Source organism: Macaca mulatta, chromosome 10 (genome assembly GCF_049350105.2).
Source record: "Macaca mulatta isolate MMU2019108-1 chromosome 10, T2T-MMU8v2.0, whole genome shotgun sequence".
In the NCBI taxonomy this organism is placed as follows: Eukaryota; Metazoa; Chordata; class Mammalia; order Primates; family Cercopithecidae; genus Macaca; species Macaca mulatta.
The window spans coordinates 31,122,257-31,134,318 of record NC_133415.1 but is presented as its reverse complement, the minus strand read 5'-3'; the positions used below and the strand labels follow the sequence as shown (position 1 = coordinate 31,134,318).

The 12,062-nt window shown below is 46.8% G+C and overlaps 1 protein-coding gene across 7 annotated transcripts in view; it reads right to left on the bottom strand.

The window, feature by feature from the left end:
• The window catches only part of MAPK1 (mitogen-activated protein kinase 1), a 135,622-nt gene extending 125,390 nt beyond the window's left edge, over nt 1-10,232 (bottom strand). For all 7 annotated transcript variants that reach the window (XR_013399538.1, XR_013399536.1, XR_013399537.1 and 4 more), the window contains exon 1: nt 9,894-10,232. Coding sequence is in view for 3 of the 7 variants with exons in the window: in XM_015149801.3 (XP_015005287.1) it covers nt 9,894-10,012 (119 nt within the window). In the remaining 4 variants the exon portion in view is untranslated. The remainder of the gene's footprint in view (nt 1-9,893) is intronic.
• Nucleotides 10,233-12,062: the final 1,830 nt, after the last annotated feature.

Here is a 12,062-nt window from a genome sequence, read left to right as displayed (position 1 = left end):
TTTAACTGCACTTTCTATCCTTGCAGTAACATGACAAAGGCCCCCAGATCTTAATCATAAACTTTTCATTTTTTATAATGCAGTCCCTACAAGGTAGTGTCTAAAGCACTCCAGCACTCTACCCTACCTTTTACCTAGCTAGCTCTAAGTCTTCCTTCAGGTCCCAGCTTAAACACCACTTCCTCCAGGAAACCCTTCCTGACTACTCACCATATCTTAGCTTCACCTTTTATATTATCCAGTGGCACTCCACACCTCATCACACTCAGTAAATGTTATTACTGCCCTGGTGGACTGTAAACACCAAAGTGTAAGAACAACTTTTGTTCACTACTTTGTTTCTACTGCCTAGCACATAATCAGGTACATGTTTAATAATATTAAATGAATGAAAATCAAGAAACTGGTAGAGGTAACTAGAAGGAATGGGAAGAAATCAACACTACTTCCTGATAAAAACTAAGTTGCTAGATGACAGAGCCTTTGGAGATAAAGAAAAAACAAAAACAAAAAACAAAGTTACTTTAACTCTAATCCTTTCTAGCCTCTTCTTCAGGTCTGTCTGCAATGACATAATCATTTTATACTTTAGGGCTAATCCATTCAGAAACCCAGGCTGTAGGAAGTATGTTTCTAGGTAACTCGGTATAACAGAGAAAACCTATAGTAGTTAAAAGGAAAAAAGGTTACAGTATTTGGGGTCTACATAATTCTCAATTTAGATCTCAGTTCTGCAATATACCTACTGGCTGTGAACCTGGAACAAGTTACCTGAGACCTAGTTTCCTTATGTGTAAAGTGAAAAATATAATACCTCAAAGACAAGGATGATGGTCAGGTGCCCTTTGGGAGGCCGAGGCGAGTGGATCACGAGGTCAGAAGTTCAAGACCAGCCTGGGCAACATGGTGAAAGCCCATCTCTACTAAAAACTACAAAAAAAAAAAAAAAAAAAAAAAAAATTAGCTGGGCACAGTGGCAGGTGCCTGTAATCCCAGCTACTCAAGAGGCTGAGGCAGGAGAACTGCTTCAACCTGGGGGCAGAGGTTTCAGTGAGCCAAGATTGCACCACTGCACTCCAGCCTGGGCAACAGAGTGAGACTGTCTCAAAAAAAGAAGAAAAGAAAAAAGACAAGAATGAGAATGAAGCTGAAACCAGCAAGGCAGGCTTGCAACTAACATTAGTCAGTTGGTCATGGCATATACCATGCAGACACCTGCTATCCAGCTCCTACTGGCCATAGGTTCAAACCCCAGGGCCTGCCTTGAGTCTGAGAATCTGGGAGGGACCTTGGAGAGCATCTATCCTGTGGGTTGCCCAACATCATTTTTAAAGCAATCAAATCCGTTTTCCAAATGGAATCTTACCCTGCTAACCCTAATAGTTACTACCTATGTGAATTGAAAATGATAATGACTGCCAGGCACAGTGGCTCATGCCTGTAATCCCAGCACTCTGGGAGGCCAAGGCGGGCAGATCACGAGGTCAAGAGATTGAGACCATCCTGGCTAACATTGTGAAACCCCTTCTCTACTAAAAATACAAAAAATTAGCCCAACGTGGTGGCACGTGCCTGTTGTCTCAGCTACTCAGGAGGCTGAGGCAGGAGAAATCACTTGAACCCGGGAGGCAGAGGTTGCAGTGAGCTGAGATCGCGCCACTGCACCCCAGCCTGGATGACAGAGCGAGTCTATGTCTCAAAAAAAAAAAAAAAGGAAAATGATAATGACTAAAAGGAAATTAAGAAAAAGAAAAAAGACTAAGGACAGAGGAAGAAAGAAGGGAAAGGGGAGGGGAAGGAGGTAGATAAAAGAAGAGCAAAGAATGGAAAAAACAGGGATTAGGGGAGAGGATGCTGTATGTGAAGTTTCCCTACTTGGGGTGAGGCCTGAAGCCCCTAAAAGAGGAGAATGTTTGAAAACCACAGACAGAGCCCAATCCTTTCATTTTATAGCTGGGGAAATAGAAACACATAAATTTTGTTCAGCTGCCTATAGCTTTCTCCGCCTGTGGTTCTGCTCAGTTTCCAGAAAGCCTGGGTAGGGTCTGAATCCTCCTGGAATCTCCCTTCCTCCTTCTGGTATGGTGTGGGCCATTTCAAAGCTCAGGTGGGTGGCCTTTCCTAGAGGGAGCAGAGGCAGTGCAGCTACTGGATGAGCTCAGTGTGGGAGCCTCAAGAAGTGAAAGAAAAAAAGCAAAGTTAAAGGGGAGCAAAAAGCATCTCAGGATTAGGCAAGAGGGTGGGTGGAGTAGGCTGGAGGCAAGGAGCTCTGGATGTTTGTTGGGGAATCAGGTGTTTTTCAATCAATAGGTATTTAAATTGTGAGCAAGGTGAGGAATAAATTACATATAGCTTTTGGGAAAAGTCAACTTGAATTTATACACATCAGATTATGGGAATGGTGTAATGGTTATAGCTAACTACCAGGAATACATCATTAAGGATACTATTAATATAAAAATCAATTTTGTTTTGAGTTATCCTTTTACTCTAAACTCTGCTCAGAAACACTAGATTCTTCTGTTACTTACGTAAGCTGCTCTCTTTGCATCTTTGAGCTCCAAAAGTGTACAAGAGACTTCTTGATTAAATGGCAAGTAAACAATGAGCAAGCAAAACTAAGAATCTCAATCAAGATCTCTGTCTCCAGGTCTAGAGCTTTTATAGGCATGTTATTGCTGTTCCTGCCTTTCAAACAGCTGGTACAAACACCCAGCAGAGATCCATGAAGAGAGTGCATTAACAAGAAGCAACAAGGCAAAGTTCACAGAGACGAGCTTTAGAGAAAAGGAGGACTTAAATAGGGCCTGATGTTTCTTGGGGCGGGCCGGGGTGATGTAGTATGGGCATCTTGGCAGGATGATTCTCCAGTGGAGGGAGTGTACCATGCAATCCAGATCATTTAGCATGTCTGCCCCTGACATGCCTACTGAAGGCCAATAACACCCCCTAATCAATGTGACAACACAACAAAAAGCCCCCCCACCAATACATTTCCAAATGCCTCTGTAGCAGGGAGGTAAAATCACCCCCACTGAATACCACAAGATAAAGTAGGCACAATGCAGCCAGGTGCGATGGCTCACGCCTGTAATCCCAGTACTTTGGGAGGCTGAGGCGGGTGGATCACCTGAGGTCAGAAGTTTGAGACCAGCCTGGCTGACATGGGGAAATCCTCTCTCTACTAAAAATACAAAAATTAGTCAGGCGTGGTAGCACACGCCTGTAATCCCAGCTACTCAGGAGGCTGAGAGGCTGAATTGCTTGAACCCAGGAGGCGAGGATGCAGTGAGCCTCCAAGCAAAACTCCATCTCAAAAAAAAAAAAAGTAGGAACAATGGGCAGAAAGCATAAGAGACAAAGTGGGGGTGGAGCCGGGCGCGGTGGCTCAAGCCTGTAATCCCAGCACTTTGGGAGGCCGAGACGGGCGGATCACGAGGTCAGGAGATCGAGACCATCCTGGCTAACACCGTGAAACCCCGTCTCTACTAAAAAAATACAAAAAACTAGCCGGGCGAGGTGGCGGGCGCCTGTAGTCCCAGCTACTCGGGAGGCTGAGGCAGGAGAATGGCGTGAACCCGGGAGGCGGAGCTTGCAGTGAGCTGAGATCCGGCCACTGTACTCCAGCCTGGGCGGCAGAGCGAGACTCCGTCTCAAAAAACAAAACAAAACAAAAAAAAAACAGTGGGGGTGGAACTGGCAGAAAGAGGGACATCCTTTAATGACTCTGTCACCTACAAGATCAAGTCCAAAGTCCTTAGCAAATAATGCCCTTCAGGATTTGGCCTTGCCTACCCTCAGCTGTGTTAACTCTCACCTTCTTACTAAGGCACCCTAGACTCCAGCCATCCCAAGAAATTTGTGGCTTTCCTGACCTGATGCACTGTGTTCATGCTCTTTACATGCACACTTCGCTTTGCCTAGAATGCACTTCTCAAGGCAAACTCCTACTCACACATCAACACTTAGGTCAGAAGTCTGGGAAGCCATAGAAAGACAGCCCCAAGTCACTCTGCTCTTCTTTTTCTCTCAGCACTTCACAAACTCCTGGACAGCACTGGTATCTTTTCTGTATTATTCCCTAATTCCATCCCATTATTTGGATGAAGAGTTCAATAAACATTTTCTGAGTAAATAACTCTGCATGAAAGGTTTTATTTATTTTTTATTTATTTTTTTTTTTTTTTGAGACAGAGTCTCGCTCTGTGGCCCCGGCTGGAGTGCAGTGGCCAGATCTCAGCTCACTGCAAGCTCCGCCTCCCGGGTTTACGCCATTCTCCTGCCTCAGCCTCCCGAGTAGCTGGGACTACAGGCGCCCGCCACCTCACCCGGCTAGTTTTTTGTACTTTTTAGTAGAGACGGGGTTTCACCATGTTAGCCAGGATGGTCTCGGCCTCCCAAAGTGCTGGGATTACAGGCTTGAGCCACCGCGCCCGGCCTGAAAGGTTTTAAACGCTAAAAAGTGATACAAGCAAAAGTAGACAACAGATACTTCTTGTTACTGAAATAATCTATTTTCTCAACTCTCATCTTTGGTGGAGCATAACTTAGGAACCAGACAAACTGGGGTTGCTCTATCACTTCCTAGCTGTGTGTCACTGGGCAAGTTAACTAACCTCTGTGTGCCTCAAGTTTCTTCACTTGTGGGGTAAAAAACAAACATAAGTTACCACTTTTGCTGCATGGTTATATGACTTAGCATTAATGTATGTAAAATACAAAACAGAGTGCTGAATAAGTGGTAGTTCTACTAGTCTGCTATAATCACAATAACCTTAACAAGACAAGAAATTCTGCCATCAGGAATGTGATCACAGCGAAATTTTAGTTGAAACGATCCCCTCTTTTTTTCTTTTATTCATTCAGCTTTCCCAAGTTGAACATCATCGCTTTAAAAAAAAGAAAAAGAGGCCAGGCACAGTGGCTCACACTGTAATCCCAGCACTTTGGGAGGCTGAGGCAGGGTGATCACCTGAGGTCAGGAGTTTGAGACCAGCCTGGCCAACATGGCGATACCCCGTCTCTACTAAAAACACATAAATTAGCCGGGTGTGGTGGCACACAACTGTAATCCCAGCTACTTGGGAGGCTGAGGCAAGAGAATCACTTGAATCCAGGACGCAGAGGTTGCAGTGAGCCAAGATTATGCCACTGCATTCCAGTCTGGGAGACTCTGAACAAGAACAAGACTCAGAACAAGACTCTGTCTCAAAAAAAAAAAAAAAAAAAGGGCTGAAAGTCAACAAATATGACTTGTCAGCTGCATTGTTTCCCTTCTATAGTATTCAATACCAATCCCTTAATGAGTACCATCTCCCTTGGCTACTTTCATAATGTGCACTCCCAGTTCTTTGGTCTCTCTGGCCACATTTCCTCTGTCCTCTTCCATAACTTGCCCTTTATTGACACAGTAAAGGCAGGCACTCCTTTGGCTTAGTTCTCAGATGTTTTATCTACTCTCAAGGCTTCAATTAACATCTCTATGGAGATGACCCCATGAGCTCTCTTGTCGCATTCAGAAACAGTATTTCAAACTCAATTTATCCAAAATAGACACTTGCTATATTAGCCTAAGATGACCAAGCATACTAAGAGTGTTTCAATCTCTCCTCTCCTTCCTCCCTGTCTACACTGTTCTCTTATACATCTGACCAGTCATCAGCTTCCTCTTCCCTTGCCAGAGTTACCTGGTTGGTCCTTCTGTTCTACTTCAGTGGTTCGTAATGTTTCTGGGATAATGGACTCTTTTGAAAAAATCTATCAAATGCTATGTATTTTTTACCAAAAAGATAAATATAGAAAACATCATTGCAATCTCACCTAACCAATGACCCAAATAAGAATCTGTGCTTGCCGGGCGCGGTGGCTCACGCCTGTAATCCCAGCACTTTGGGAGGCCGAGACGGGCGGATCAGGAGGTCAGGAGATCGAGACCATCCTGGCTAACACGGTCAAACCCCGTCTCTACTAAAAATGCAAAAAATTAGCTGGGCGTGGTGGCAGGCGCCTGTAGTCCCAGCTACTTGGGAGGCTGAGGCAGGAGAATGGCGTGAACCCGGGAGGCGGAGCCTGCAGTGAGCCGAGATCGCGCCACTGCACTCCAGCCTGGGAGACAGAGCGAGACTCCGTCTCAACAACAACAACAACAACAACAACAACAAAAATCTGTGCTCATCTACTTAAGATTTTAACTACTATTTACACAAATTTTCATCTTCAGTTCCTGCTCCCCTCTTACAAATTTTAAGATGGCTTCTGGATATAGCCTGAATGGCCTACAGGCATTACAAACTTAACACGTTCAAACCAGAACTATATCTCCCTGACAAATCTACTCCGCCTAACAGTATTCCTTTACTTGGATAATGGCACCACCATCTCCCAGGCTCCCAACCCAGAAGCCTCAGAATGAACAACCGCCCAAAGCCAATCAACCCGCAAGCCTTGCTCTATCTCAGAAATTCCTCCAATCCAAATCCCACCTCTCTTGGTCTCTTACCCTTTAAGGTCTCATCATCGTTTGATTCCACCCATACTTGCCATGATTAAAAACTCTTTCTACCACTCTTCCCACAAGGGTCCCTGTTACTATTTCTGTCAATACAAAGCTCTTCACCTCCACCTGCCACCTTTCGCTGCCACTTTATTACTGCACCTCTAGGTGGTTACGCTTTCCTAATTTATTTCCCCACTCCAGTTCTTCTTCCTTCATTCCCACTAGTGTTGATTCGTCTTCCCAAAAAATTTCAAAATTGACCATGTATGACTGCCTCTTTCAAAACAAGGCCGGGCGCGGTGGCTCACGCCTATAATCACAGCACTCTGGGAGGCTGAGGTCAGGGGGAATCACTTGAGGTCAGGAGTTCAAGACCATCTTGGCCAACATGGCAAAACCCCGTATCTACAAAAATACAAAAAAATTAGCTGAGCGTGGTGGCACGCGCCTGTAGTTCCAGCTACTCAGGAGACTGAAGCAGGAGAATCGCTTGAACCTAGGAGGCAGACGTTACAGAGAGCCGAGATCATGCCACTGCACCCCAGCCTGGGCGACAGGGCAAGGCTCCATCTCAAAAAAAAAAAAAAAAAAAAATTAAATAAATAAAAAGATGCTTCCTCCACTGAACAAATATACAGTAAAACTTACTTTTGCCTTTGGAGTCCTCTACAGTTTGCCACCTAAGTACATTTCCAGGATTAGATTCCACAGCTCAAGCTGTCACTTGCTCCTATTATCTGCACATCAAAATCACACCCACTCTTAAAGGCCCAACTCAAACCCCACTCTTCATCTTTACATCCTCTACATAATGATTAGGAAAGGGCTCTAAACAAAATAGTCACAATTCCTAATGAATTGATAAGGAAATGGAGGGGGATAAACCTAAAAAATGGCTAAAAATCCATAAACCCTTCTGGAAACATTTTTTAAAAGATCACTATTCAAATATTAGTGAATATTTCAACAAGCCCTCCATAAACCCAGCACTGCTAGCCAACATTTATTAAATGCTAATAACGTGCAATGGAGAAGGTTAACAGCAGGGTATGTCATCAACCTGATAAAAGGCTATAATCTGGATCTAGGATTCAAATTCCAATTATATTTGTATTTCACTTAGGAAAAGAAAATCACAAAAAGAGGACTTAGCATTTCAAATGGAGAGTCAGATGGTCAAATAAGCCTACAGCAGTGACAGAAGTGGTTCCCACATCTAAACAACTTCAGACTAGTAAAAATCTTATCAGACAGGAGAAATCTTATCAGATGGGGGTATCTTTTCAATTGACATGTCCTAAACGTAAAAGACTTTTTTCAGTCCACATTTTAGATAAGCTAATCTTGTTAAAAGGGCCAAAGGATGTGATGGGAAATTCTGAGCCTCTCATAATGAGACATGTTCACTGGCACGCTTCCCAGTGAGTGCAACAGCAATGAGATGTATGGTGGAGAAATAATGCTACTGGCAATACTTTCTCTTCATTACTTTTCAGGGCCTTATTTCTTTTAGGCTCGACCTAATTTAAATTCTCTCTTGGCTCCTAAGCCTGTGAGTTCATATTAATTTTCACAGTTGTATTCAGCATTTTGCTCCTAAAGAAAGTGAAAACATTAAAGATTCAATTAAAGTCTCTTTTAAAAGAATTTTAACTAATCTTTCTATCTAGCTACCATACTTGGTAAAACATGCCTTCTATGGCATTTCTAAAATTATGATGATTGAAATTTGAATACATTTCTGAAACAGACTTGTATTTACTTTGTAACAGTAAGATACAGAAAATTCTGCAAGTATTAATTACACTAAGGAACGCAGAGTGTTTTCCTAAAGACAGCTGAAAAGAGCTGCAGTGTGTCTAGTAGAATCTCAGTCTACAATCTTAATAACTCTAGTTCTATGACCTCAGGAATTGGCTTCACCTCGAAACACTTTCTCACCTGAAAAAAGGAATAACACCATCTTTTCCTCCCTCAATGTGGCTGTTCAAATAAAATGAAATAATATATGTAGCACAGTACCTGCCACGAAGTGCTCAATAAATTATTAGTTTACTTCCTTCAGTCAACACAAAAGACACATTCACAAGATTCAGATTTAAGGAAATCTATTTCCACAAGTCCTCACCAGCACAAAATGCTACCGCTAGTTTGCTTTAATAAAAACAATACCGTCAGCGGCGCGCGGTGGCTCACGCCTGTAATCCCAGCACTTTGGGAGGCCGAGACGGGCGGATCACTAGATCAATAGATCGAGACCATCCGGGTCAACATGGTGACACCCTGTCTCTACTAAAAAATACAAAAATTAGCCGGGCGTGGTGGCGCGCGCCTGCAGTCTCAGCTACTAGGGAGGCTGAGGCAAGAGAATCGCTTGAACCTAGGAGGCGGAGGTTGAAGTGAACAGAGATCGCGCCACTGCACTTCAGCCTGGGCAACAGAGCGAGACCCCGTCTCAAAAAAAAGAGAGAAAGAAAAACCGTCACTATCATTTCACTTTTCTAAGGGACCTGAATCAAGATGAGGGAGTCTACACGTGATTCTGCAATAACTCCATTAAGGCTGCATACATAATGACCACTAAATCATTAACAGGAGTCCATAGCAATTGGGCTAAAACATCTGGGAGCATTTATGCTGGTAAAAGAGCTCACTTGGGGGCTAAAAAAAAAGTCAAATTAGGCCCAACTCTAAATGGATCTTTAATAAATGAAGAGAGTAATGTTGGTTTATCCTTCCTGAAACGCTAGCAGTACGATATTAAAATCCACTTGAAAGTACAAACTTCAAGACGGAAATACTCCACCAACACTGGTGTCAGTAATCCATTTTAGAAAGCCTGCGCGGAGACCACCATTAGCACCGCTGAGGACAGTTAATGAAAGCCGTTGGCTGCAAACAGAGGCGAGGAGAGAAAAATTATTTCGGTGTTCTGCACACACACGGAGGCGAACCGCTTTCAGGACCTCAGCAGCCACCGCCGCCAACACCGACAAGCATCTGATGGAATTCCCGGTTTTACAATCGAAAGTCCAAAAGAAGGCCATGATACTAGCAAATTGGGGGGTGGAGGCGCTTCCGTTGCCTTCCCGAGGGTCCAGACTTTAAAGGCGGCGCTGCGCCCGGGGCCGAGGGTCCACTAGTCCCGGCCTCCGCCCCCCGCCCCCCACGCTGCGCCCCTTCCCGAGCGACCGCCGGCCCGGGAAGCGCGAGAGCAACACCACCTAAACCTCAACCGGCCCAGGGCCCCGCCCGAGCCCTGGCGCGCGGACCGCAGTGAAGTCCGGGTTCGAGGTCGCCGCGGCGCCCGAGGCCGAGGCGCCGGCGAGGCCGAGGCTGCGTCCGCTGCGGCCCCGGGCGGCGGGGGGGCCGGGCGTGGCCGGGCGCGGACACTCACCACACCATGCCGTAGGCACCCTCGCCGATGTACGAGAGGTTGGTGTAGCGCGGTCCCACGTCGAACACCTGCCCGCGGACCATCTCCGGGCCCGCGCCCGCCGCCGCCGCCGCCGCCATGTTGGCTGCCGGGCCGCCGCCGCCTCCGCCGCGCTGAGCTCGACGCTCGGCGGCCGCCGCTCAGCTTCTATCGCCCCTCCTGAAGGGACTGTGCCGCCGCCGGTGCAGCCGCCGCCGCTGACCGGGAGGAGGAAAGAAGACGCCGTGTGGCAGACCTGAAGAGCCCACGACAACTCGTACCGACTGCCTGCCTGCCTGCCAGACTGACGGGCGGGCCGGCGGGCGGGCGGAGGGAGGGGCGCGCGCCGAGAAGGGTGCCCGGGCGGGGCCAAGCAGCGTGCATGCGGATTGGTTCCTAGCGGCTGGGGGCGGGGCCGCGCGGCCCAGCGGAAGCGGCGGGCTCCGGGAGGGGTACTGCGCGGCGTTGACTAAGGGGGCACCAGCGGGCGCGGTCACGTGCGTTCGCGGGGGCGTCGGCGCGGGACTTGTCTCTTCAGACACCCAGGGAGACAGACGTGGGGCAGAACCCACGGGGCTGAAGTGAGAGATGGCAGGGGCCCGGGCGAGCACCCGAGGAAGTACCGAACAGAGCCAGCGAGGGACAAGGGGCTGTGCTTGAGGCCCGACGACGCGCCATAGCCCGGCCGCGCCACAGCTCAGGCCTCTGCGAATCCGTGGTCCACACGCTGATGAACTTAAGAGGCCTTGGCACTGGGGCAGAAACCGAAAGGCATGACCCCAGACCGAGAAAGATATTTGCATACTGAGAAAGTGTGAAACACAATTGTTGAGATTAAAAGGAGACAGAGAGGATACGCGAATCAGGTTGGTTCAGATGTTTGTTGAGCACACTCCATGTTCCTGGGAGTTACTTTTTAGAGAGAGACAGACAGACAAATACGTGTAATACTCAAGTTGTGATAAGTAGGATGAAGAAGTACAGAGCAGAAGGGAGGGTGCGGTGTCTCACGCCTGTCACTTTGGGAGGCCAAGGCGGGCGGATCACTTGAGATCAGGAGTTTGAGACCAGGTCTCTACTGAAAATACAAAAATTAAGTCCGGGCGAGGTGGCTCATGCCTGTAATCCCAGCACTTTGGGAAACTGAGGCGGGCGGATCACGAGATCAGGAGTTCAAAACCAGCCTGGCCAACATGGTAAAACCCCGTCTCTACTAAAAATATAAAATTTAACTGGGCGCGGTGGCGGGCGCCTGTTATCCCAGTTACTTGGGAGGCTGAGGCAGGAGGATGGCTTGAACACGGGAGGCGGAGGTTGCAGTGAGCTGAGATCGCCTCACTGCACTTCAGCCTGGGCGACAGAACAAGACTCCGTCTCGAAAACAAAATAATAATAATACAAAAATTAGCTTGGCGTGGTGGTGGGTGCCTGTAATCCCAGCTACACGGGAGGCTGAGGCAGGAGAATCGCTTGAACCCGGGAGGAGGAGGTTACGGTGAGCCACGCCACTGCACTCCAGGCTGGGCAACAGAGCAAGACTCCGTCTCCAAAAAAAAAAAAAAAGGAAAGAAAAGAAAAAAGAAATACAAAGCAGAGAGTAAGGGATTAGGGGTCAGTGGGTCGAAACACATGAGAGATACATTTGCGTTCGGAAACAGACCCAGATTGGTACAGATGGGCAGAAATATTGACAGCAGGTACTGAAATAGAAATGCAAAGATGAAGTCACTAAAACCAAAACATCGAGATTTAGAGATAAAGAGACAGACACACCAGACCCAGAAACAGTCACAAACAACAGAGGTTGAAAAAATAAAAATTAGAGTCCTGAAGCAGGCGGATACCAAGGAAAGCTAAGACAACGAGACAATGACCCAGCCACTGCTTCTGAACCATTTCCCCTGCCATCTTTGGAGGGAGAAGGAAGAGCGGCTGACCCTATATCCTCACTTCCAAGTTTAAAACCATCAACTCTTGACTTCTAGACATCAACAAAGATCAATTAGTCAATCTCAAAGGAGAATAGACAAAGTTTTTTGTTTGTTTGTTTAACTCTCTGATGGAAGCTGGTGTGGTGGCTCACACCTGTAATCCCAACTTGGACCCAAGAATTCAAGGCTAGCCTGGACAACAGAGCAATACCCTGTCTCT